Source organism: Gigantopelta aegis, chromosome 10, assembly GCF_016097555.1.
Source record: "Gigantopelta aegis isolate Gae_Host chromosome 10, Gae_host_genome, whole genome shotgun sequence".
NCBI lineage: Eukaryota > Metazoa > Mollusca > Gastropoda > Neomphalida > Peltospiridae > Gigantopelta > Gigantopelta aegis.
In genome coordinates, this window is record NC_054708.1 from 2,772,782 (window position 1) to 2,798,928 (window position 26,147).

Here is a 26,147-nt window from a genome sequence, read left to right on the forward strand (position 1 = left end):
CAATGTAGGCAAGACTTTAATGCATGAGTAGATGCTTAGCAAACCACAGAACGTAAATCAACTTCAGTATTTAGTGTTGAACACGCACATCAATTTAGTCTTTATTGTGCTAGCAGACAATGGTGGTCAGAGAAACCAGTGAAGATATCACCCATCTCTCTCTCTCTCTCTCTCTCTCTCTCTCTCTCTGTTCCCCCTCCTCTCTTCCCCCTATCTCAATATCTCTCTTTCTCTCTGTCTCTCTCTCTCTCTCTCTCTCTCTCTCTCTCTCTCGCTAGCCACAAAATGAATCAGTAAATTCAATAAGAACCGGATTTCACATATTTTCGATTTCGAATGAACTACATTACAGTGTCCATGTTAAGAACTGTTTAAATGTGTCCAACAAAGGCACGACTCTACTTCGTGGTTGTTACTCTTCGAAAATTAAAACAATGTTTTCCCGTTACACTTTGTACTGTGGAGCTGGTCCTCTATTGAATTGACCGATTCAGATGTGCATATGCGAACACTTATCCCTGTAGGCAGACTATCATAACACGTCTTTTAAAAAACCCTTTGGAAACTTCTTCTTTGGCATCTGTCCAACGACGTTGCCAATAGATCGGGTTACTTGAAATCCCACTGTCTAACCTAATTCGGTTGCGATTTACCTTTTAAACTGATGCGACACGACCACGTGTCATTGACGCTATTTTTAATATATTCAGTGACTACCGATTGACTGTGTATTTTGTAAATTGAAATCATTAAAACAACCACGTGACATTTTAATCATTTGTATGCGAGCAAGACATGCCTAAATTCAGCCAATGTTGTTTTTTTCGCTAAACTCTTACAAACTATTTTGTACCGGTAGGTCATATCGACCTATGACGAGAATCTCAAGTGACGAACAAGAAACATGGCACAACGCTAAATGATCGGTAGAAATACTCGTTATCAACAGACAGAAGAAGATCTTTTTTCGTGCTGGGATGTCGTTAAATATTCATTCATTCAATCATTCATTCATTCATTCCATCACTAACTAGATGATGTGTTCCAATACCCAGTGTTAGACACCAAACAGTTGTACTTTAAAATGTGCTGCTGGGTCATTTAACAAACATTCCATCACTAACTAGATGATGTGTTCCAATACCCAGTGTTAGACACCAAACAGTTGTACTTTAAAATGTGCTGCTGGGTCATTTAACAAACATTCCATCACTAACTAGATGATGTGTTCCATACCCAGTGTTAGACACCAAACAGTTGTACTTTAAAATGTGCTGCTGGGTCATTTAACAAACATTCCATCACTAACTAGATGATGTGTTCCAATACCCAGTGTTAGACACCAAACAGTTGTACTTTAAAATGTGCTGCTGGGTCATTTAACAAACATTCCATCACTAACTAGATGATGTGTTCCAATACCCAGTGTTAGACACCAAACAGTTGTACTTTAAAATGTGCTGCTGGGTCATTTAACAAACATTCTTTATCCTTCCTTTGCATACCATTGGCCTAATTCACGAAACTCTCGTAACTCTCGCAACTTTGCGATCTCGCAGTGCACAATGCTAAAAGACTTGCAAAGAGGATACTTTGTTGTCTAGCAGAGCCTACGAGAGCTTTGTGAATTACTCCCCTGGTGACAAAACAACCACAATATGTTAAAATACCAAAAAGCTGTTTAAATTATTCTGAAGTTTTTGTTGAACACACATTTGTTTCTTTTTCCTCATTATAATACTGACTTTTTAATTTCCAATAACCATACACTAAACGCACATTAACAATAACCGGAGGCCTAAGCTGAACATAAATGATTTATGACAATGTAAGCAAATGACATATAATTCGAGAAGAACATACTTCTCCTGGGCTTAGCCCGAATACTGTGACCGTGAGACAGCACGACGGACATGTGGACAGTTATAGTGGGTGTTACGACTGTCCACCTGTCCGTTTTGCTTGCTTACGGTCAGAGTTTTCGGGCTATGTTGGACCTTTCACAAATTAGACGAAACCTCAGTAAATGCAATACATTTTGTAGAAAGCCTAAAACGCGCACGTTTAATCAGCGGTTAATTATGAAGCGCAATTATTAATTACCGAAAGCAGAACATTGATTTTGAGAGAGTCATATTTGTTGAAATTGTCTCAGACTGGTACGAACAATAATCACAGACGAAATGAATTGTGTCACTGTCGTGGACGACGTCTCCTTAGATTCGCTTAAACTTCTGAACCATTTCTTTCCCTTTGCATATTGAGCTCTGTGAAAAAGAAAAGAAATCGCATGACATTCTTTACATACCTCAGAAATAATAAATAATACAATATCATAACGTGTTTTACAAATGTGAAATGGGGTGTGTTTGGACAATGCATGTTCCAGAGGGAAAATGAACAGTATCCACTCAACTAGGGGTGTTTGGCACTGAGCGAACAAATATTTTACGTAACCTATTCTAATGACAATTGGTGCTCAAAAGTTACGATTCAAGAAAACGTATGTATTAAAGGGACTATGTTCAGTTTGTTTCCATTGTAAAATGTTTCCGACTAACAAACGAAGTTTTCTTTGTTTAACGACACCACTAGAGCACATTGATTTATTAATCATTGGGTATTGGATGTCAAACATTTGGTATGTATTAAAGGGACTATGTTCAGTTTGTTTCCACTGTAAAATGTTTCCAGCTAACAGTGACTACAGTTACATATTAATGATACTTTCCTGTTTAGAATGTATTAAAGGGACTATGTTCAGTTTGTTTCCACTGTAAACTGTTTCCAGCTAACAGTGACTACAGTTACATATTAATGATACTTTCCTGTTTAGAATGTATTAAAGGGACTATGTTCAGTTTGTTTCCACTGTAAAATGTGTCCCACTAACAGTGACTACAGTTACATATTAATGATACTTTCCTGTTTAGAATGTATTAAAGGGACTATGTTCAGTTTGTTTCCACTGTAAAATGTTTCCAGCTAACAGTGACTACAGTTACATATTAATGATACTTTCCTGTTTAGAATGTATTAAAGGGACTATGTTCAGTTTGTTTCCACTGTAAACTGTTTCCAGCTAACAGTGACTACAGTTACATATTAATGATACTTTCCTGTTTAGAATGTATTAAAGGGACTATGTTCAGTTTGTTTCCACTGTAAAATGTGTCCCACTAACAGTGACTACAGTTACATATTAATGATACTTTCCTGTTTAGAATATCAGTATCTCGATATAAAAAGGTGTAAGATGTCATCCTAATGTTGTGTTTCCAAACGGATGTTACCTGCCAATAATGTCGTACGCAGCTAACATTATATACTAGTATTACTAAGTAAAATGATACTTGACTGCTAGAAAACATTGGCACACGATCGCAAACACTATGTTCAAAGTTGGTATTCCACTGTAAAATGTTTCCAGCTATTACAGTGACTACAGTTACATATTACAATGATACTTTCCTGTTTACAAACATGTATCTAAAGGGACTATGTTAGTTTGTTTCCATTGTCGGAAACGTCTTACAATGTGTCCAGACTGAGGACAGTGACTTTACAGTTACATATTAATGATACTTTCCTGTTTAGAATGTATTAAAGGGACTATGTTCAGTTTGTTTCCACTGTAAAATGTTTCCAGCTAACAGTGACTACAGTTACATATTACATGATACGAGGACCTGTTTAGAATGTATTAATTGGCTGGACTGATGTTAGTGCCTTGTTTTCACTGTACAATGTTTCCAGCTAGGACAGTGACTTTAAACAGTTACATGGCTGCAGATGATACAGTGCCTTTGTCTTAGAATGTATTAGAAGAGGACTATGCCTTTAAAGTTTGTTTCCACTGTAAAATGTTTCTGCAGACTAGGACAGTGCCTTTAAACCTCTTACATGGCTGCAGATGAGGACAGTGCCTTTGTCTTACAATGGCTGCAAAGAGGACTATGCCTTTCAGTCTTGTTGGCTGCAGACTGAGGACAGTGCCTTTAAAGTCTTACAGTGACTACAGTTACATATTAATGATACTGAGGACAGTGCCTTTAGAATGTCTTACAAGGGACTATGTTCAGTTTGTTTCCACTGTAAAATGTTTCTGCAGACTAGGACAGTGCCTTTACAGTCTTACATGGCTGCAATGAGGACAGTGCCTTTAGAATGTATTACAAGGGACTATGTTCAGTTTGTTTCCACTGTAAAATGTTTCCAGACTAGGACAGTGCCTTTAAAGTTACATATTAATGAGGACTTTCCTGTTTAGAATGGCTGCAGAAGGGACAGTGTTCAGTTTGTTTCCACTGTAAAATTTCCAGCAGACTAACAGTGACTACAGTTACATGGCTTAATGAGGACAGTGCTGTTTAGAATGTATTACAATGGCTGCAGACTGAGTTCAGTGCCTTTAAACTCTTAAAATGGCTGCAGACTGAGGACAGTGACTACGTCTTACATGGCTGCAGACTGAGGACAGTGCCTTTAGAATGTCTTACATTGGCTGCAGACTGAGGACAGTGCCTTTAAACTCTTACACTGTTTGCAGACTGAGGACAGTGCCTAAACTCTTACATATGGCTAACTGAGGACAGTGCCTTTGTCTTACAATGGCTGCAGGGACTGAGTTCAGTGCCTTTAAACTCTTACAATGGCTGCAGACTGAGGACAGTGCCTTTAAAGTCTTACATGGCTGCAGACTGAGGACAGTGCCTTTGTCTTACAATGGCTGCAGACTGAGGACAGTGCCTTTAAACCTCTTACATTGGCTGCAGAGAGGACAGTGCCTTTAAACGTCTTTTGGCTGCAGTAGGACAGTGCCTTTAAACGTCTTACATTGGCTGCAGACTGAGGACAGTGCCTTTAAATCTTACGTTGGCACAGAAGGACAGTGCCTTTAAACTCTTATTGGCTAGACTGAGGACAGTGCCTTTAAAACATTGGCTGCAGACTGAGGACAGTGCCTTTAAACGTCTTACGATCTGCAAACAGGACAGTGCCTTTAAACCTCTTACAAACTGAGGACTGGTCTTACATTGGCTGCAGACTGAGGACAGTGCCTTTAAACGTCTTACATTGGCTGCAGACTGAGGACAGTGCCTTTAAACGTCTTACATTGGCTGCAGACTGAGGACAGTGCCTTTAAACGTCTTACATTGGCTGCAGACTGAGGACAGTGCCTTTAAACGTCTTACAATGGCTGCAGACTGAGGACAGTGCCTTTAAACGTCTTACATTGGCTGCAGACTGAGGACAGTGCCTTTAAACGTCTTACAATGGCTGCAGACTGAGGACAGTGCCTTTAAACGTCTTACATTGGCTGCAGACTGAGGACAGTGCCTTTAAACGTCTTACATTGGCTGCAGACTGAGGACAGTGCCTTTAAACGTCTTACATTGGCTGCAGACTGAGGACAGTGCCTTTAAACGTCTTACATTGGCTGCAGACTGAGGACAGTGCCTTTAAACGTCTTACAATGGCTGCAGACTGAGGACAGTGCCTTTAAACGTCTTACATTGGCTGCAGACTGAGGACAGTGCCTTTAAACCTCTTACATTGGCTGCAGACTGAGGACAGTGCCTTTAAACGTCTTACATTGGCTGCAGACTGAGGACAGTGCCTTTAAACCTCTTACATTGGCTGCAGACTGAGGACAGTGCCTTTAAACGTCTTACATTGGCTGCAGACTGAGGACAGTGCCTTTAAACGTCTTACATTGGCTGCAGACTGAGGACAGTGCCTTTAAACGTCTTACATTGGCTGCAGACTGAGGACAGTGCCTTTAAACGTCTTACATTGGCTGCAGACTGAGGACAGTGCCTTTAAACGTCTTACAATGGCTGCAGACTGAGGACAGTGCCTTTAAACGTCTTACATTGGCTGCAGACTGAGGACAGTGCCTTTAAACGTCTTACATTGGCTGCAGACTGAGGACAGTGCCTTTAAACGTCTTACATTGGCTGCAGACTGAGGACAGTGCCTTTAAACGTCTTACATTGGCTGCAGACTGAGGACAGTGCCTTTAAACGTCTTACAATGGCTGCAGACTGAGGACAGTGCCTTTAAACGTCTTACAATGGCTGCAGACTGAGGACAGTGCCTTTAAACGTCTTACATTGGCTGCAGACTGAGGACAGTGCCTTTAAACGTCTTACATTGGCTGCAGACTGAGGACAGTGCCTTTAAACGTCTTACAATGGCTGCAGACTGAGGACAGTGCCTTTAAACCTCTTACATTGGCTGCAGACTGAGGACAGTGCCTTTAAACGTCTTACAATGGCTGCAGACTGAGGACAGTGCCTTTAAACGTCTTACATTGGCTGCAGACTGAGGACAGTGCCTTTAAACGTCTTACAATGGCTGCAGACTGCCTTTAAAGGCGCAGACCCTAGTTTCAACTTGTAAAAATGGACACAAAGTTTAGTTAATCCACAAACCAGCAACACCGTGAATAAAGTTACAACAGAGTGAAAGAAGAGTCTGTGACGTTAAAACCGGGAAATATTCTTTAAAAAATAGACTAGAACTCAAATCAATAACCGTTACTTCTCAGAAGCACGTGCGTTTATAAAAATATGAAAAATGCATTTTGTGGTATTAGAAACAACAGGATGACCAGAAACACTTCTGTTCTACGGACATGGATAATCTAAAGAATAAAATATAAGTAATATTTGATTTCAGTGATGATAAACGGTTCTAATAGTGAAAAATATGCCTCAGTGTTTACAAACCAGGGTATGTCCCTTTAAAGCATTGTAGCTGCGTGCATTATAATGCCATACATAGCTGATACATAGCTGATACATAGCTGCAACAACACTGCAACAACGCTGCAACAACACTCCAACAACACTGCAACAACGCTGCAACAACACTGCAACAACACTGCATGTGTATACAACACTGCAACAACACTGCAACAACACTGCATGTGTATACAACACTGCAACAACACTGCAACAACACTGCATGTGTATACAACACTGCAACAACACTGCAACAACACTGCATGTGTATACAACACTGCAACAACACTGCAACAACACTGCATGTGTATACAACACTGCAACAACACTGCAACAACACTGCATGTGTATACAACACTGCAACAACACTGCAACAACACTGCATGTGTATACAACACTGCAACAACACTGCAACAACACTGCATGTGTATACAACACTGCAACAACACTGCATGTGTATACAACACTGCAACAACACTGCAACAACACTGCATGTGTATACAACACTGCAACAACACTGCAACAACACTGCATGTGTATACAACACTGCAACAACACTGCAACAACACTGCATGTGTATACAACACTGCAACAACACTGCAACAACACTGCATGTGTATACAACACTGCAACAACACTGCATGTGTATACAACACTGCAACAACACTGCAACAACACTGCATGTGTATACAACACTGCAACAACACTGCAACAACACTGCATGTGTATACAACACTGCAACAACACTGCAACAACACTGCATGTGTATACAACACTGCAACAACACTGCAACAACACTGCATGTGTATACAACACTGCAACAACACTGCATGTGTATACAACACTGCAACAACACTGCAACAACACTGCATGTGTATACAACACTGCAACAACACTGCAACAACACTGCATGTGTATACAACACTGCAACAACACTGCATGTGTATACAACACTGCAACAACACTGCAACAACACTGCATGTGTATACAACACTGCAACAACACTGCAACAACACTGCATGTGTATACAACACTGCAACAACACTGCAACAACACTGCATGTGTATACAACACTGCAACAACACTGCAACAACACTGCATGTGTATACAACACTGCAACAACACTGCATGTGTATACAACACTGCAACAACACTGCAACAACACTGCATGTGTATACAACACTGCAACAACACTGCAACAACACTGCATGTGTATACAACACTGCAACAACACTGCAACAACACTGCATGTGTATACAACACTGCAACAACACTGCAACAACACTGCATGTGTATACAACACTGCAACAACACTGCATGTGTATACAACACTGCAACAACACTGCAACAACACTGCATGTGTATACAACACTGCAACAACACTGCAACAACACTGCATGTGTATACAACACTGCAACAACACTGCAACAACACTGCATGTGTATACAACACTGCAACAACACTGCAACAACACTGCATGTGTATACAACACCTTCATAGATTGTCCTTAAGGAATCAGCCGTCAGTTTTATTATAATTAAATATGTGAGTCCCAGGAATGTTGGTTAGACAAAACCATTCTCCAGTATCCATGTGCCCAGTATCCATGTGCCCAGTATCCATGTGCCCAGTATCCATGTGCAATCATTTTCCAGTATCCATGTGCCCAGTATCCATGTGCCCAGTATCCATGTGCCCAGTATCCATGTGTCCAGTATCCATGTGTCCAGTATCCATGTGCCCAGTATCCATGTGCCCAGTATCCATGTGCCCAGTATCCATGTGCCCAGTATCCATGTGCCCAGTATCCATGTGTCCAGTATCCATGTGTCCAGTATCCATGTGCCCAGTATCCATGTGCCCAGTATCCATGTGCCCAGTATCCATGTGCCCAGTATCCATGTGCCCAGTATCCATGTGCAATCATTTTCCAGTCACGTTCTTTGTATTATTGACAGATGATTGTGGAATATTAGCGCGTTGGGTTAGGCGTAGGTATGCAATAATTTATATAATTGGATCTTTAGTGCATTCTGTTGGTCTCCGAACAATGACATGTATAGTATAATAGCCAGTAACCAACCCATGGCTGCTCTTTCACACAAAGAGAAAAACACCGTCTTTTTTAAATCTTGCCAAAAGCAGTTTTAAATTATTTATGAGCACGTTAATAAATATTATATGTGCGAGGTTTTACTCTTCATGATTCATATTATTGCGGGGTGGGAGCGTAATTTTACGTTTACCTGTTTCAATTTACGAGAAATTCTAGCTTTACACCTTTTCACGAATATGCTTGCATTTTATTCATTTCATTTATGGTTGTTTTCATGCTTACCTAAATAAGATTCAAGCAAGCTGTCCTGTGATCTCTGTCCAGAACAGTGGTTAGTAAGCTTGGTGTAGTGGCCTTACACCTACCCACAGAGTCTTTAAATTCGTCCTGGGTGGGAGCAGGTACCGGGATGCGAACCTAATACCTACCAGACTCATGTCCCACGGTTTAACCATTACACCACCGCGATCGGTTATACGAGTAATTAGTAATGTGGTTGTTGACAGACGAAATACTTGACAAGCGAGAATTACTGGAGATAACTGTCTTAAGAGAAACCGATCATTACCAGCACGATTACGTCCCCTTCAAGTCGTCTGGTCGAGGTCCACTCACCGCCGTTCACCTGTGCGTGTTTCTCGTGACAAACCGAGCCGTCCCACGAAATTGTACTCTGAGGTTACAAACAATACAAGTCAAATTACACACAATGCAATGACGTACAGGTTGGATAAATGTATGTACAAGTATTGTTTGATAATAAATAAATCAAAGAGCTATAATGAGCAAAGGTCTATGGTGAGTTGTTACAAAGCGGGCCTAATTCATTAAACTCTCGCAACTTTGCGATCTTGCAGTGCAATGCTAAAAGACTTGCAAAGAGGATGCTTTGTTGTCTAACAGAGCCTAAGAGAACTTTGTGAAGTAGGCCCCTGGATATCATTGAATGATTTTTTTTTATGCTAGGCTTAGACTACCAACTGCCAGCAGAAAGTTGGCCAAGTTCACGGTTGCGTTGTAATTTCCCCAACTGCTAACTTACGACGGGAGCGCTCAGATTAACAACGAATGGGTTATACGACGAGAATCAAGTTGTGAGAGCGCTCAGACTAGTAACTGGACAGTCGTAGTCGTGACAACGTCCAGTATCACCAGCGTTCAGCTGAGTTTTATCAGCAGTGAAACCCAGTACGTAAAACGTCCAGTATCACCAGCGCTCAGCTGAGTTTTATCAGCAGTGAAACCCAGTACGTAAAACGTCCAGTATCACTAGCGTTCAGCTGAGTTTTATCAGCAGTGAAACCCAGTACGTAAAACGTCCAGTATCACCAGCGCTCAGCTGAGTTTTATCAGCAGTGAAACCCAGTACGTAAAACGTCCAGTATCACCAGCGCTCAGCTGAGTTTTATCAGCAGTGAAACACAGTACGTAAAACGTCCAGTATCGCTAGCGTTCAGCTGAGTTTTATCAGCAGTGAAACCCAGTACGTAAAACGTCCAGTATCGCCAGCGCTCAGCTGAGTTTTATCAGCAGTGAAACACAGTACGTAAAACGTCCAGTATCGCCAGCGTTCAGCTGAGTTTTATCAGCAGTGAAACACAGTACGTAAAACGTCCAGTATCACTAGCGTTCAGCTGAGTTTTATCAGCAGTGAAACCCAGTACGTAAAACGTCCAGTATCACCAGCGCTCAGCTGAGTTTTATCAGCAGTGAAACACAGTACGTAAAACGTCCAGTATCACCAGCGTTCAGCTGAGTTTTATCAGCAGTGAAACCCAGTACGTAAAACGTCCAGTATCACCAGCGCTCAGCTGAGTTTTATCAGCAGTGAAACCCAGTACGTAAAACGTCCAGTATCACCAGCGCTCAGCTGAGTTTTATCAGCACTAAAACCCAGTGTTGACATCAAACAGACACGGCATTGCCAGCACTCAGTAACAGTTATCAGGCAGTCAAATGTATGGTAAGTTGGTGCAGCAGGATCGAGTTCCAACAATACCAGTTTGTGTGTCATTACCAGTGCTGGTGTTGCAATAACTTAAAACAATACCAGTTTGTGTGTCATTACCAGTGCTGGTGTTGCAATAACTTAAAACAATACCAGTTTGTGTGTCATTACCAGTGCTGGTGTTGCAATAACTTAAAACAGTTTTACCACAGGAGCGTACAAGAAATCAATAGTACAGTTTTACAAACACTGAATCCTAATAGATAACATGAAACCCCTGCAATTGTACACGGCCTTTTTTTTTTTTTTCTTCTTTTTTTTTTTTTTTTTTTTTTGGGGGGGGGGGGGTGTAGGGGTGTTTGTTTCTTCTTTTTTTTTGCATGTTTTTGCCATACGCATATTCTAAATTGCAGAGTTTTTCGATTGTGAAACAAAAACTAGATATGATGATGTGAAAGTCTTACTTTCATTTTAGATCCGTCCAGCCCTTCGTACTCGAACTCGACGCCGGGGGACCACACGTAGGTCCGTGGGTGGCCTTGACCTTTGATCTCTGCTGTGGCCGTCCACTTGTCGCCTTCCCGGGCATACTCCAGGATGTACACGAGATTCCGGAACGCCTCACGTCCCTCCTTCGGGGTCCCTGGGATTGAAACAGTACAATTATGTAGTCCCTCCTTCGGGGTCCCTGGGATTGAAACAGTACAATTATGTAGTCCCTCCTTCGGGGTCCCTGGGATTGAAACAGTACAATTATGTAGTCCCTCCTTCGGGGTCCCTGGGATTGAAACAGTACAATTATGTAGTCCCTCCTTCGGGGTCCCTGTGATTGAAACAGTATAATTATGTAGTCCCTGGAATTGAAACAGTACAATTATGTAGCCCCTCCTGCGGGGTCCCTGGGATTGAAACAGTACAATTATGTAGTCCCTCCTTCGGGGTCCCTGGGATTGAAACAGTACAATTATGTAGTCCCTCCTTCGGGGTCCCTGGGATTGAAACAGTACAATTATGTAGTCCCTCCTGCGGGGTCCCTGGGATTGAAACAGTACAATTATGTAGTCCCTCCTTCGGGGTCCCTGTGATTGAAACAGTACAATTATGTAGCCCCTCCTTCGGGGTCCCTGGGATTGAAACAGTACAATTATGTAGTCCCTCCTTCGGGGTCCCTGGGATTGAAACAGTAAAATTATGTAGTCCCTCCTTCGGGGTCCCTGGGATTGAAACAGTAAAATCCCTGGGATTGAAACAGTAAAATTATGTAGTCCCTCCTTCGGGGTCCCTGGAATTGAAACAGTACAATTATGTAGTCCCTCCTGCGGGGTCCCTGGGATTGAAACACTACATATACTTGTGCAAAATATTTAAAACACTAAATGTACTTATGCTAAATAGTTAAAACACTACATGTATTTGAGCTAAATATTTTAAACATTATATGTACTTATGCTAAATAGTTAAAACATTACATGTATTTGAGCTAAATATTTTAAACATTATATGTACTTATGCTAAATAGTTAAAACATTACATGTATTTGAGCTAAATATTTTAAACATTATATGTACTTATGCTAAATAGTTAAAACACTACATGTATTTGAGCTAAATATTTTAAACATTATATGTACTTATGCTAAATATTTAAAACACTACATGTATTTGAGCTAAATATTTTAAACATTATATGTACTTATGCTAAATATTTAAAACATTACATGTATTTGAGCTAAATATTTTAAACATTATATGTACTTATGCTAAAATTGATCATAACCGTGAGACGTAACGATTGTGTAGACTCACTCTAGTCTAACTCTAGTCTAACTCTAGAGGGTATATCCCCATTGCAACATACGATTGTGTAGACTCACTCTAGTCTAACTCTAGAGGGTATATTCCCATTGCAACATCACAGACTCTTGCTTCACTTTATTATATCGCTGAAAGTTTGTTTGTTAAAGTTTGTTTAACGACACCACTGGAGCACATCGATTAAGTAATCATCGGCTATTGGATGTCAAACATTTGGTAATTCTGACTCGTAGTCAACAGGGGAAACCCGCTACATGTTTTCTAATGCAGCAAGGGATCTTTTAGATGCATGACCTGTCAGTTGTGACCTAACTGATGTCGATCTATGTGTTATCGTTTACAACTAATTACCATACGCATAGTGTGATTGCTGTTATTGCATATATGGTAATGAGAAAGAAATGTCATGACATTACTAAGTGACGCCAATGGGCAATTAGACATATCTGATGTCATACCGGGCGACACAGTGGGGTCTGTACAATTTGATCTTAGTGGGGAGGTATTCACACTAAAATAACAGGCTGGATGTTTTGCGGTGTCTGTTAATACCAGTTTAACTGTAGTTAAAGTCTCACTGAGTCGAGTATTTTCACTAGTAGTTAGTAGAAAACAGTTTCTATTACAAATTTCTTGCTCCTTTGTTTGTTGTAGTTTTTTTGGGAGAGGAGGGTAGATTTTTGTTGTGCACTGTAGTTCAAACTGTATTTTACGTAAAACAGAAAAGGTGTGTAGCTAGAGAAGTAGGGTCAGTGGTTATAATGCTTACAGATATCTTCTCGGCCGTATCTTAATACTTTATAGATATGGGGCCCGTGTTACGAAGCGATCTTGGCGCTAAGATAATCTTAAGAGCATTTGTAAAACGGGTCCATATTGTCTTTCACGTAAATAATACTTTGTAGATATCTTCTTTGACGTATCTTGAGTGTACAGCACGATTGATCGTTGTTTTGACGTACATGTTGCCTGGATATTAAAAAAATATGGAAGAAAATGGAACAATTGAAATATGGTAGGTTAGTATTGCAGTTTCATCAGTGGAAAACTAAAGTGCGCAGAAAAGAAAAAAAAAAATTGTTTCGTTTTGATAATGTTTTCTGATTCACTGGGGACTGCGTGTGTGATTTCCATAATGAAATGACCTGCCCCAACATAAACATGTGAGTTGTCCATCGTCCTATGACTCATACACGTAACGATGGGAATTCGCCAGTCCGATATTACGAAGCTGTTGTAATGAAACTAGTGGGGATACAGCGTGCACGCGGTGTGTGGAATAGAAACTGCAAGATACGATTATAATAAGTCAGAGAGAGAGAGAGAGAGAGAGAGAGAGAGAGAGAGAGAGAGAGAGAGAGAGAGAGAGAGAGAGAGAGAGAGAGAGAGAGAGAGAGAGAGAGAGAGAGAGAGAGAGAGAGAGAGAGAGAGAGCTTATCCTGCGCCACTGTACAATATATTTGAAATCGGCATACAATGAGCATTCCCTAAGTAGCACTGATCTTATAATTCAAAGGGTAAATAACACGCATTACGATACACCCAACCTGTTTGCATAAACTCGGTAATTTCCGTATTTCGTGTTCGTTGGCAGTCGGAAAGCCCGATCTCTCAGATTAGACTGGTTGTCATAACTGTGACGTGTAATTTTATTGTTTTGTTACATGTCTCTTCCTTAAACTTGGGGAAAAAAGTTTATTCGGATATGCTCACCTTTCGCGAACACCTGATGTCATCTCGGTTTTGACAGTGATTCATGAGTGCATGTTATCACAGCTAGTTTTGATTTAGTAAACTAGTCTGAGAGCGGTGCAGAACGAATGTATTGTCCAGTAAAGGATTTCTTCCTACAGACTGGCCTCAGACCACAATTAAATTCGCTATATGTTTCTATATAGCCTTAGTGGCTATAATTTTTTTATTAATATCAGCAGGCCCGTGAAGTTTTGTATGTACCTTTGCCTGCATGGGGGACACATACCCTGAAAAGGACAACCCCTGTTGTCCAGCTCTTTCTCCCAGCATATTGGTTTAAACAGACACACCCTCTAAACCAGGCCGGAGTACACCCATTTTACACAAAAAGCACTACTTTTGCATGGGCCGGAATTACCACAAACAAGTCTTCAATGTCAGCAAGTTACACATGTTTACAAACTACATGCTATCCCCTGTCACTTCAGTCAAACAGTTGCCACTTCATAGCTGTCTGCCATGAAATAATCACAGTCAAACAGCAGACTACTTGCGCGGTCAAATTTCCGAATTTTGGACAACCAAATGGGAAAATAACTGTAATCTGAGGCCGACTATAAGCTAGGCACTAGATGGAGATTCATACATTCAGCCATTATTTAGCAAAACAACCATTTGACTCTGCATTGTGCAGAGATACGTCTTCATCGTGGATCATTAATCCAACATACAGTTCAGACATGTTACAAATACAATGTAGGTTGTTGGTTTTTTGTTTGTTTTTTTGTTTTGTTTTTGTTTTTTGGGGGGTTCGGGGGGGGGGGGGGGCGAGGGTATGATGTCTGTAAACAACTTGATGTCTGTAAACAAAATTGAATTTTATCTCTCTTTGGAATGGGGGGGGGGGGGTATTTTTATTTCTCTTTTTTTAATATTATAAATTCATCACTATTTATAAGTATACTTTTGGTCTGACCTTTAGTACGCTGTTCTAAGTTAAAATATATCTCCATCCCAAAATAAAATATTGATTGTTCGAGAATCTTTATACTGGTCTAATGAATATTTCATATATATACCCAGAACTTAAAGTGACGAACAAGTGATTGCCATACCTTCTAGAATGAAAACAAAAATGTGGTTCCGGGTCTACTAATTAAGTATCTACAGCCCATACCACGACTTTTGGTATACCGGTCTTGGAACGCTCGACGAAACTCAGTATAATTATAGACGATTACCGTTAACAATAGATCACATGCCTGTGTAGTTTTTTGGGTGTATAGTTTTCTATTGTATTTCGTGTATTGTAAGTTTTCTTTTCTGAATATGATTTTTGTTGGGCTTTTTTGCTGGGGGGGATAGGTTTTTTGGGGGGTCTTCTGGTTTTTTGTGTTTTGTTTTTCATGATGACCTTTTACTTACACCGTGATAGAGTCCCTATAAATGGTTTCACCTATATCAGGGTGAAACAATGAGAAGAAACATGTTGATTTCTCTTATTCCCCATGTTACTTTAATCCGGTAACACTTGGACAGGTAGTACACAGGTGCGCTGTGTTAATCCGGTAACACCTGGACAGGTAGTATACAGGTGCGCTGTGTTAATCCGGTAACACCTGGACAGGTAGGTACACAGGTGCGCTGTGTTAATCCGGTAACACCTGGACAGGTAGGTACACAGGTTCGCTGTGTTAATCCGGTAACACCTGGACAGGTAGGTACACAGGTGCGCTGTGTTAATCCGGTAACACCTGGACAGGTAGGTACACATGTGCACTGTGTTAATCCGGTAACACCTGGACAGGTAGGTACACAGGTGCGCTGTGTTAATCCGGTAACACCTGGACAGGTAGGTACACAGGTGCGCTGTGTTAATCCGGTAACACCTGGACAGGTAGTACAAAGGTACGCTGTGTTAATCCGGTAACACCTGGACAGGTAGTACACAGGTTAAGCTGTATCCTAACCGGACGGGTGCGATGCGAGCGATTTTTTTAAAAACCATAGATTTCAATTCCTGCATCCTAACCGGACGTGTACGGCGCGACAGATTCATGTAGTCGAGCGCGTGACACATTCTAGTTTTTCTCGCGCGACACGACCGACAAACATATATTAACTAATCAAACAACTTTTACTTGGCAGCTTCAACTGTTGATAACAATTTTAAAAAGAAGACTGTCGTTACGGTCGCGTCTGGTTAGGATATAAATATTATCGCGTCGCTCGCATCGCTCGCGTCGCTCGCGTCGCACGCTCCCGGTAAGGATACAGCTTTATAAGGGCAGTGTGCTTGTTATCCTATATAGTAGTCCTATTTACATCTAGCAGCAATCGGACTGCTGTTATACGCAGCACTTTTATAATCAATCAAAGCAATTAGTGTCCATTAATACGTCTTCTTTATAGTCAGACCCGTATTAACAGACACCAGTTTTTATATAATCAGTCACATCAAGTATTAGTCCCATACCGGTCCAACCGCAGGGGACTATAAGTTTCATCTCCGTCCTTCTGTTTGTCTGCCCATTCGTCCGTCCGTCTGTCTGTCTGTCCGTCCGTCTTTCCCACATAGTTTTCCGGATGGATTTTGTTTTTATTAGAAAGCTTTGAGATATTGAGCTGAAATTTTGTTATATAGCTTTATATACTGTTACAGATCAAATTTGACTTTCATAGCAATTTACCCATTTTTGACGGAGTTATGGCCCTTGTACTTAGGAGATGTGAAAATTAGTATTCCGGATGTGGTTTTTTTTAGAATGCCTTGAGATATTAAGCTGAAATTTTGTGTATAGCTTTATCATGTACTGTTACAGATCAAGGTTAACTTTCATGGCAACATACCTATTTGCGATAGAGTTATGACCCTTGAACTTAGCCTGAAGATATTGATACCTTTATCATGTACTATTACATTGTCCATTAATACGTCTTCAGTTATAGTGAGACCTGTGTTAACAGACACTAGTTGGAGTAGCAGAATGTGACCTACTCTTCCCTTAAAGGAGAGGACAATTAAGGCATTTGGCCTGGTATGCATATTCAACGATATATAATGCACATTATTGCTTAATATCAACATGTATAATCGTATAGTTAATTAATAAAACGGTTAAATGTGACGGCTGTTATATATAACGGGCGCAGCCATTTTTTGGCGAGCTGGTGGTTACGTAATACTTAACGCGTAACGTCTAATGAGCCTTAGAACTAGAGAAACACAATCTACCTGGTTTTTCGGGATGATAAATAGTCATACATTGCAATGTTCTGTAATAATACACATCCCAGTAAGCCAGACATAAGTATATCCAGCACTATATATATTATTTTTCAAAGTGGCTACAAAGTGTCAAAGTGGCTACACAACAAGTCGAAACAATTAACAATGTTTTGCCCATGCATTAACCTACGTACTGAAATGATACACGGAGTGTTTTCTTAGTTAATTGGTTTATGCTTTTAGTTGCTTCTACCTGTGATTCCTGATTGGCAGGTGTGTATTTGATTGGGAACCAGACGAGGCAATTAATTGACGCCGTCTAGACACAAAATACATACCGGTATTGTGGAATATTACCTGTCGCCCCTAAAATTGTAATGGACATGGTTTATTACTGTAAATAGTTCTGTAAAACTATTCATTAAGTAGACTTTTCCATTTAAAACCACAGAACTGACCAATTACGTAGTCCCAAAGAAAAGAAAATTATCACTTGGATATCGTGGATTGTCGTTTTTGCTCCAACGTAGCATATCAATAGGCCTAATAGTGTACATTTTTCCTTTGGATTATTAAACAGAGAAAAATACTATAACCCCATTTTGTTCTGTTAATGCAACTTGAAATATATTTAGTTAAATAGTTTATTATATTATTACGTCATTTATGCTGTTTTACAAGTCAGGTTGATCAAAGAGAAGCGCCTTGTCGAAAATTACTGCTTTTGTTTACACTGTACATACAGGAGATGGTCAGGAGCTGACGTCACTTTGCCCCAAGCTATCTCACCGGACGTCACAAAAACGAAACAAAATGGCTTCCCCCAGTTAGTAGGAATAATCATGTTTTCTTATTAAGTTTAAAATTACGCGTTTTTCATTTGCTAAAGTGTCAGTATGTGTTGGTGGTCCAGGTATGCATCTTTCCAACACATAAGGCTATTGTTTGAGTTGACCCTACCTTTAATACAGGTATGTCAGACGACAGGTATATCAAAGGGCGTGGTATGTGCTGTCATTGTCTGAGACAAAATGCATGTCAAATATCCCTTGCTACTAATGGGGAAATGTAGCGGGTTTCGTCTGAAGACTACATATTTGATATCCAATATTAAGTATGGCTAGAGCTTTAAAGTCTTCAGTTTGTAAGCTGTAGGTATGATGCAACCCATGTATGCTCCACGTTTTATAGTTTTGAGCACTATTACAGCCTGATTGGCGACATCAGATATTCTGGTGTTATTCTTGTATATAGTTCAAATTCTTTATTGGCTTAAGTTTGGTATTTAGTCCATGTAAATACCAGTATCAGTGAAGCCTGGTCAGTTGGCCACCTGTGTTGAACAGCCATCATACTATGTTCCCTAATCAATGTCTACAGTACAAACTGACCTGTCTCAAGCACCCACCTGTCTTATGCAGTAACACTGTGATACGGGCGGGACGTAGCCCAATGATAAAACCTCGGTTGATGCGCGGTCAGTTTGGGATCGATCCCCGTCGGTGAGCCTATTAGGTTATTTCTAATTGCAGCCAGTGCACCACGACTGGTATAGTAAAGGCCGCGGTATGTGCTATCCTGTCTGTGGGATGGTGCATATAAAAAATATTCTTTGCTACTAATGAAAAAAATGTAGCGGGTTTCCTCTCTAAGACTAAATGTCAAACTTACCAAATAATTCAATAGCTGATGATTAATAAATCAATGTGCTCCAGTGGTGTTGTTAAACAAAAACAAACAAACAAAAGCCTCCATGCTATGTTGCTTAATCAATGTCTATAGTAGAAACTGACCTGTACTAAACACCCACCTGTATTATGCAGTAACCTTGTGGTACTCTTACAGGTGTCTGTTTAATACATTTTTCACTGTAGTTGGAACTGGCTGTTTTCGCAAGCCAACGCTTTTGTTTGGAATTGTTCAATCACAGGATCAAAGTGAAAGTGGAGAAAAAACGTGGGAAAACACCTCCACTCACGAAGCAAGTATTTGTGGATCAACTGGAAATGTCAATAACGAGCTGCCGGTTTGAGAAAAAACAACACTTTTTAACTCTGGCAGGCTCAGCGTGATAAAGCAACATAAGTTGTAGTTGATAGCTCTTGTTATCAGAAGTTTGTTTTGTTGAAGTTTGTTTTGTTCAGAAGAAGGGAAATGTTTTATTTAACGACGCACTCAACATATTTTATTTACGGTTATATGGCGTCAGTCTTATGGTTAAGGACCACACATATATTGAGAGAGGAAACCCGCTGTCGCCACTTTATGGGTTACTCTTTTCGATTAGCAGCAAGGGATCTTTTATATTCACCATCCCAAAGACAGGATAGTACATACCACGGCCTTTGTTACACCAGTTGTGGAGCACTGTCTGGAACGAGAAATTGCCCGATGAGTCCACCGACGGGGATCGATCCTAGACCGACTCCGCTATTAGATGTCAAACATTTGGAGAGGAAACCAGCTACAATTTCGCATTAAAAGCAAGGGATATGTTATATGCTCCATCCCACAGACAGAGAAGCACATACCTTGTCACAACGCTTCCACCGACAGGGATCGATCCTAAACCGACCGCGCATCAGGCGAGCGCTTTACCAATGGGCTACGTTTTCTTATCATATCATTTAATAAAAGTTAAAATTTTCACTTTCCCACAGACAGGAGAGCTCATACTACGGCCTTTGATCAGTTGTGGTGCACTGGTTGGAAGGAGAAAGAATTCGATCAGTTGAATTGATCCATCGAGGTGGTTCGATCCTACGACGCATGTACTTTAAAGGGACATACCCTAGTTTTTAAACATTATGACATAGTTTTGACTATTAGAGCCGTTTTTGATAGGTGAAATCACACTTTACTTAGATTTTATTGTTTAGATTATCCATTTTCGTACATTTGGAGTGGTTTTGGTCATCCTGGTGATTTTAATATCACAAAAGGCATTTCTTATATTTTTAAAAACGCACGTGCTTCTGAGAAGTAACAGTTATGGAGTCAAGTTTTAGTCTATTTTTAAAGGGTATTTCACCATTTCAAAGTCACAGACTCATGTTTCGTTGAATTGTAACCTTATCCAAATGTGTTACAGGTTTGTAACAGGTTCAGATGAAAGGTTCAAATACTTCAGTGGTAGAAAACCCGTGTCAGATGACAGGTTCAAACATTCAGTGGTAGAAAACCCGTGTCAGACATACTTCAGTGGTAGAAAACCCGTGTCAGATGACAGGTTCAAAACTAAACTTAGTGTGCATTTTCATGGGCTAAAACTAGGGTATGTTTCTGTAAGCGAGCACTCAAGCCACCGAGCTAAATCCCGCCCTATCCTCTAATAGGGTGATTAAGCCAAATAGTATTATATTAAATACTAAATACAGAAAGTTAGTGTTGTACACTGATGTAAGAGGGTTAAAATATACTTCAGTGGTAGAAAACCCGTGTCAGATGACAGGTTCAAATATACTTCAGTGGTAGAAAACCCGTGTCAGATGACAGGTTCAAACATACTTCAGTGGTAGAAAACCCGTGTCAGATGACAGGTTCAAATATACTTCAGTGGTAGAAAACCCGTGTCAGATGACAGGTTCAAATATACTTCAGTGGTAGAAAACCCGTGTCAGATGACAGGTTCAAACATACTTCAGTGGTAGAAAACCCGTGTCAGATGACAGGTTCAAATATACTTCAGCGGTAGAAAACCCGTGTCAAACATACTTCAGTGGTAGAAAACCCGTGTCAGATGACAGGTTCAAATATACTTCAGTGGTAGAAAACCCGTGTCAAACATACTTCAGTGGTAGAAAACCCGTGTCAGATGACAGGTTCAAATATACTTCAGCGGTAGAAAACCCGTGTCAAACATACTTCAGTGGTAGAAAACCCGTGTCAGATGACAGGTTCAAATATACTTCAGCGGTAGAAAACCCGTGTCAAACATACTTCAGTGGTAGAAAACCCGTGTCAGATGACAGGTTCAAATATACTTCAGTGGTAGAAAACCCGTGTCAGATGACAGGTTCAAACATACTTCAGTGGTAGAAAACCCGTGTCAGATGACAGGTTCAGACATACTTCAGTGGTAGAAAACCCGTGTCAGATGACAGGTTCAAATATACTTCAGTGGTAGAAAACCCGTGTCAGATGACAGGTTCAAATATACTTCAGCGGTAGAAAACCCGTGTCAAACATACTTCAGTGGTAGAAAACCCGTGTCAGATGACAGGTTCAAATATACTTCAGTGGTAGAAAACCCGTGTCAAACATACTTCAGTGGTAGAAAACCCGTGTCAGATGACAGGTTCAAATATACTTCAGCGGTAGAAAACCCGTGTCAAACATACTTCAGTGGTAGAAAACCCGTGTCAGATGACAGGTTCAAATATACTTCAGCGGTAGAAAACCCGTGTCAGATGACAGGTTCAGCGGTAGAAAAATATACTTCAGCGGTAGAAAACCCGTGTCAAACATACTTCAGTGGTAGAAAACCCGTGTCAGATGACAGGTTCAAATATACTTCAGCGGTAGAAAACCCGTGTCAAACATACTTCAGTGGTAGAAAACCCGTGTCAGATGACAGGTTCAAATATACTTCAGTGGTAGAAAACCCGTGTCAGATGACAGGTTCAAATATACTTCAGCGGTAGAAAACCCGTGTCAAACATACTTCAGTGGTAGAAAACCCGTGTCAGATGACAGGTTCAAATATACTTCAGTGGTAGAAAACCCGTGTCAGATGACAGGTTCAAATATACTTCAGTGGTAGAAAACCCGTGTCAGATGACAGGTTCAAACATACTTCAGTGGTAGAAAACCCGTGTCAGATGACAGGTTCAAATATACTTCAGTGGTAGAAAACCCGTGTCAGATCGGTAGAAAACCCGTGTCAAACATACTTCAGTGGTAGAAAACCCGTGTCAGATGACAGGTTCAAATATACTTCAGTGGTAGAAAACCCGTGTCAGATGACAGGTTCAAATATACTTCAGTGGTAGAAAACCCGTGTCAGATGACAGGTTCAAGTTTATTTTGTTTAATCACACCACTAGACCACATTGATTAATTGATCACCGGCTATTGGATGTTAGACATACGGTAATTTTTATATAGGCTTATAGTCTGAAAGGAAACCCGCTACATTTTATATGCACTTTCCCACAGATATAGCAGTCGTGGAGCACTGGTTGAGACCGTGGAAAACCAATCAGAGAATGGGTTCACTGGGGATTCGATCCTGCGACCAAAGCACCTCAAGCGAGCGTTCTACCTACTGAGCTAGATCCCGCCCACAAAAGACGTACAGGTACGTTAAAACACATGGTAGCGGCTGTTGGAAGAATCAGCCAAACATAGGTCAGTAGACATCAGAAAGACAGGCATCAAAGCGGACGGACGGACGGACGGACAGGTACAGACGGACAGATAGATAGACATAATGTACTCACCTAAAGCATCGCTAAATTCGTCAAAGCCGGTTGTTTGTTCTGGCATGAGTTCCCACCGACCCACATAGTTATCCATAGCGATTCAAAGAGCCACAAACAATCGCAAACAACTACAGCGGAGTTTTTTCGTTCCTCGTCCGACGTCGTCTGTTTTATGTCAAGTTGCGCTTCTCACTAGAGCCGCAGTAATGATTTCCTAGTTATTGCCGGCGTAAAACAAATACAATCGCTTGTTGGCTACATAGACTTGGCTTAAGTCTTAATTTCCAGTTAATATTCCATGTCGGGAATGGGGTATGTTCGCAGGAGTGACGCCTTGGTTACTGACACATGTTAATGTCTAGTGATTCCAGGAAGTAGGCAGGATTACGCTCATCCTCTTCGCTTCTTTTCACGTTTCCTTCCTCCCAGACAAGCAGTCTGCTTGGCACCAAACTGAGTCAAGTCTACGACCGGCGTGTATCACGCTAAGTGGCTTTCAGAAAGTTAATATTTGCATCAATAGGCCAGCGGCCGCGGCTGGGCTTGAATATTTATAGGACATCGTTTATGCCAGTTTGGCGTTATCGATGAATAATGAATATTCTTTTTTATATGTCTATATATTCATGTCTCAAACAGATTGTTAGTGTAACCATTTTACACGATCTTTAAGACTCACTCTGTAACATTCAGCTGTGGGGTCAGTGTTAGTGGGTCACAGAGTCGGTACCAAACCATATATACGGCGTAATGAATTTGTTTGCCGTCATAAACCACAACACTGCCGACGAAGACGAGGAAACCACACGGTCATAGACTAGCATACAAGCATTTTTTAAAACATAATTTTTTATGACATTTTTAATGTAAAATGAAGCAAATGGACCTAATTAAAAGAAAAGCACACAAAATCTAATAATATTTCATCATAAATCTGTTCAGCATAGATGTAAATATGACACGTCAGTGGATATTCCATAGGCCGATTTCGCAAATTTGCAAAAAGCGTCCCCTCCTCGCCAAAGCAAGATATAATAATTTAACAAAAAACTAAAATTAGCACAATTTTCTTTGTTCTCATAACTAGTTATCCTCCAAGTTTTAATGTGTTTGGTTAAACCGTGTATTTTTAATTATTAAGAAAATGTGTTGCCAGTCTGCCGAAACTGTCCACAGCCGGGTACAGAAACACAGAAATGTTGGAAAATATTATACTGTTGCCACATACTGACAATCACTTTACAACTAATATGTCTTATCGAAAATATTATTATGTAGTCTTTGCATTTATTAATATAAAATACAACAGGCCCGTAGGAACTGGGGAAGGGCGGGCCTAGGGACTTGTTCTCTATCACACACTCTAGGATGAAAATGTGTTTTAAATTTTCACTACTCTGCATAAATAAAGATGTAATAAAGATAAAAAATCTAGTTTGTATCCCTTACTGGAGACTGTATCCCCCCCCCCCCCCCCCCCCCATACACACTTCAAATATCGTTCCTACAGGCCGGTACAAATGTAGATAATATGTAGAGGGTGAGGTTAGGAACCAGTTCCTTTTATCTTTAGGATTTTGTAATCATGATTTCAGGTAGTTTGCTCCACATACTGACATAAAACACATTTGTTATATATTGGAACAAAATATAAATAATTACAATATATCCAGTGTTATTTTCTTTAATCATTCATGGAGGAAGAAGGAAGTCCTGATGAAAATATACTACAGGTAAAATATATTACAGGTAAAACAAAATAATATATGATGCTTATTCCATGTGGTAACTATTGTTAATTTTGCTTTAAATTGCTAGATGCCAAAAGTGATTAATTATATTATTTTATGGTAACAGTCGAAAATTAGACGACCAATTGTTTCAACCTCTGCCAAAGGTACCAGGTTTTCTGCCAGAAAATAAGTTGAGGGTACGTAATAAAACAGGCCCGTAGGAACTTCGGGGTGTTATCACATTAATTTTTGCCATTGTAACCAAAATCTGATGTAGAGTTTATACCCGGTCCGTCAGTGCCCCACCTCCCAAAGTCGTTCCTATGGGCCTGTAAAAACTAAATATATTCAAAGGAGTATATTGGGTGGTTATAGGTTTGAAATGTGTGTTTTTTATTGAACATTTTATTTCACGCACTTTTACAAATTTTAAACAGCAATTATGTTAATATAATCTATCGAAAAAATAAAACATTATATACATCAAATGTATATACATTAATTTCTGAGATGTTTTAGTACATACATGTAAGTTTACCCTCCGCACCCTCTGGCAGAAACCCAGGTTAGGTATTAAAACAATTATTTGGTGTAGAGTATTTTTAATATGACATACAGAAAGCATTAAAAAGTACAATTTTATTATGCTTTAATAATCGACATTAGCTTTAAAATTATTTAACCATCATTCCTTCTGGCCAGAGTACATACGTTGTTCCTGCCAAAGTGTTAGCATTTTAATTTTAATGACAATATACTGAACTGACGATAAACATTGTTAACGTTTTAAAGGTGGTTTGTTATGAGGTTAACAAACCAACTAGATCAAGAGACGTTAGTATGGAATCGTTATGGGCTGTCGGTAAAAATTAATTTGGTAATTATAGGTAAATAAATGTGAAGTTTAAATATTCGTATGTGAACAAATTGCAATACCTTTATTTAATGTATATCTTAAGTACATACTTGTTTTAATTTTCACATTGTAAATGTACCATAACCTGCTGTATTTAGTTGGTGTAAAGCCTGTTCGACGACAATAATGCATCCATGTTTTAAAACAACTTTCGTTTTTTTGGAAATCGAAACCATGATGTTAGCCGTTTCTTGGGATGCATTGCTGTTACTGTTTCAGTTAAACACTGCGCAGTTAACCATCATATAATTACGTTGACAGTATATAATAACACTAATTATCTTGTAAATTAAATTTCCGATAAACCTGGAGACAAAAAAAGAAATAAAATAAAAGACGATTAAAAGGCACAACCAAAGAATCAACACGTGTACTGGTATTGCTTGGTAACTCTCACCGATGACGTATTGCCTCGCTTTCGTTCAGATCTATGCATAATCCCGCCCACTTCTGTTTTTACTCCAAACCTAAGACTTCAGCTGACCGGTGCCTCGCAGTGAGCCAGGCGTTAGAGTAATGCGGTCTTTGACGCTGACTTAATCCATTACACACTACATGTCTTTTGGTGTCCAGTTTCCTTTAAC

General features: G+C 40.0%; 1 protein-coding gene across 1 annotated transcript; it reads right to left on the bottom strand.

The window, feature by feature from the left end:
- LOC121383056 (retinol-binding protein 2-like) lies at window positions 1-23,595 on the bottom strand. Its single transcript, XM_041512817.1, has 4 exons — window positions 22,933-23,595; window positions 11,218-11,396; window positions 9,374-9,478; window positions 1-2,267 (listed from the first exon to the last, which is right to left on the bottom strand). Exons 1-4 carry the CDS (start codon window positions 23,006-23,008, stop codon window positions 2,217-2,219), a joined length of 411 nt encoding a protein of 136 aa, XP_041368751.1. The 5' UTR covers window positions 23,009-23,595; the 3' UTR covers window positions 1-2,216.
- Window positions 23,596-26,147: the final 2,552 nt, after the last annotated feature.

Coding starts and splice junctions, on each gene's coding strand:
- LOC121383056 (XM_041512817.1), bottom strand. CDS start 23,008: ATGGATAACTATGTGGGTCGGTGGGAACTCATGCCAGAACAAACAACC. Junction 9,479..11,217: donor TGGACGGATCTAAAATGAAA/GTAAGACTTTCA, acceptor TTGTAACCTCAG/AGTACAATTTCGTGGGACGG. Junction 2,268..9,373: donor AAGGGGACGTAATCGTGCTG/GTAATGATCGGT, acceptor TCTTTTTCACAG/AGCTCAATATGCAAAGGGAA.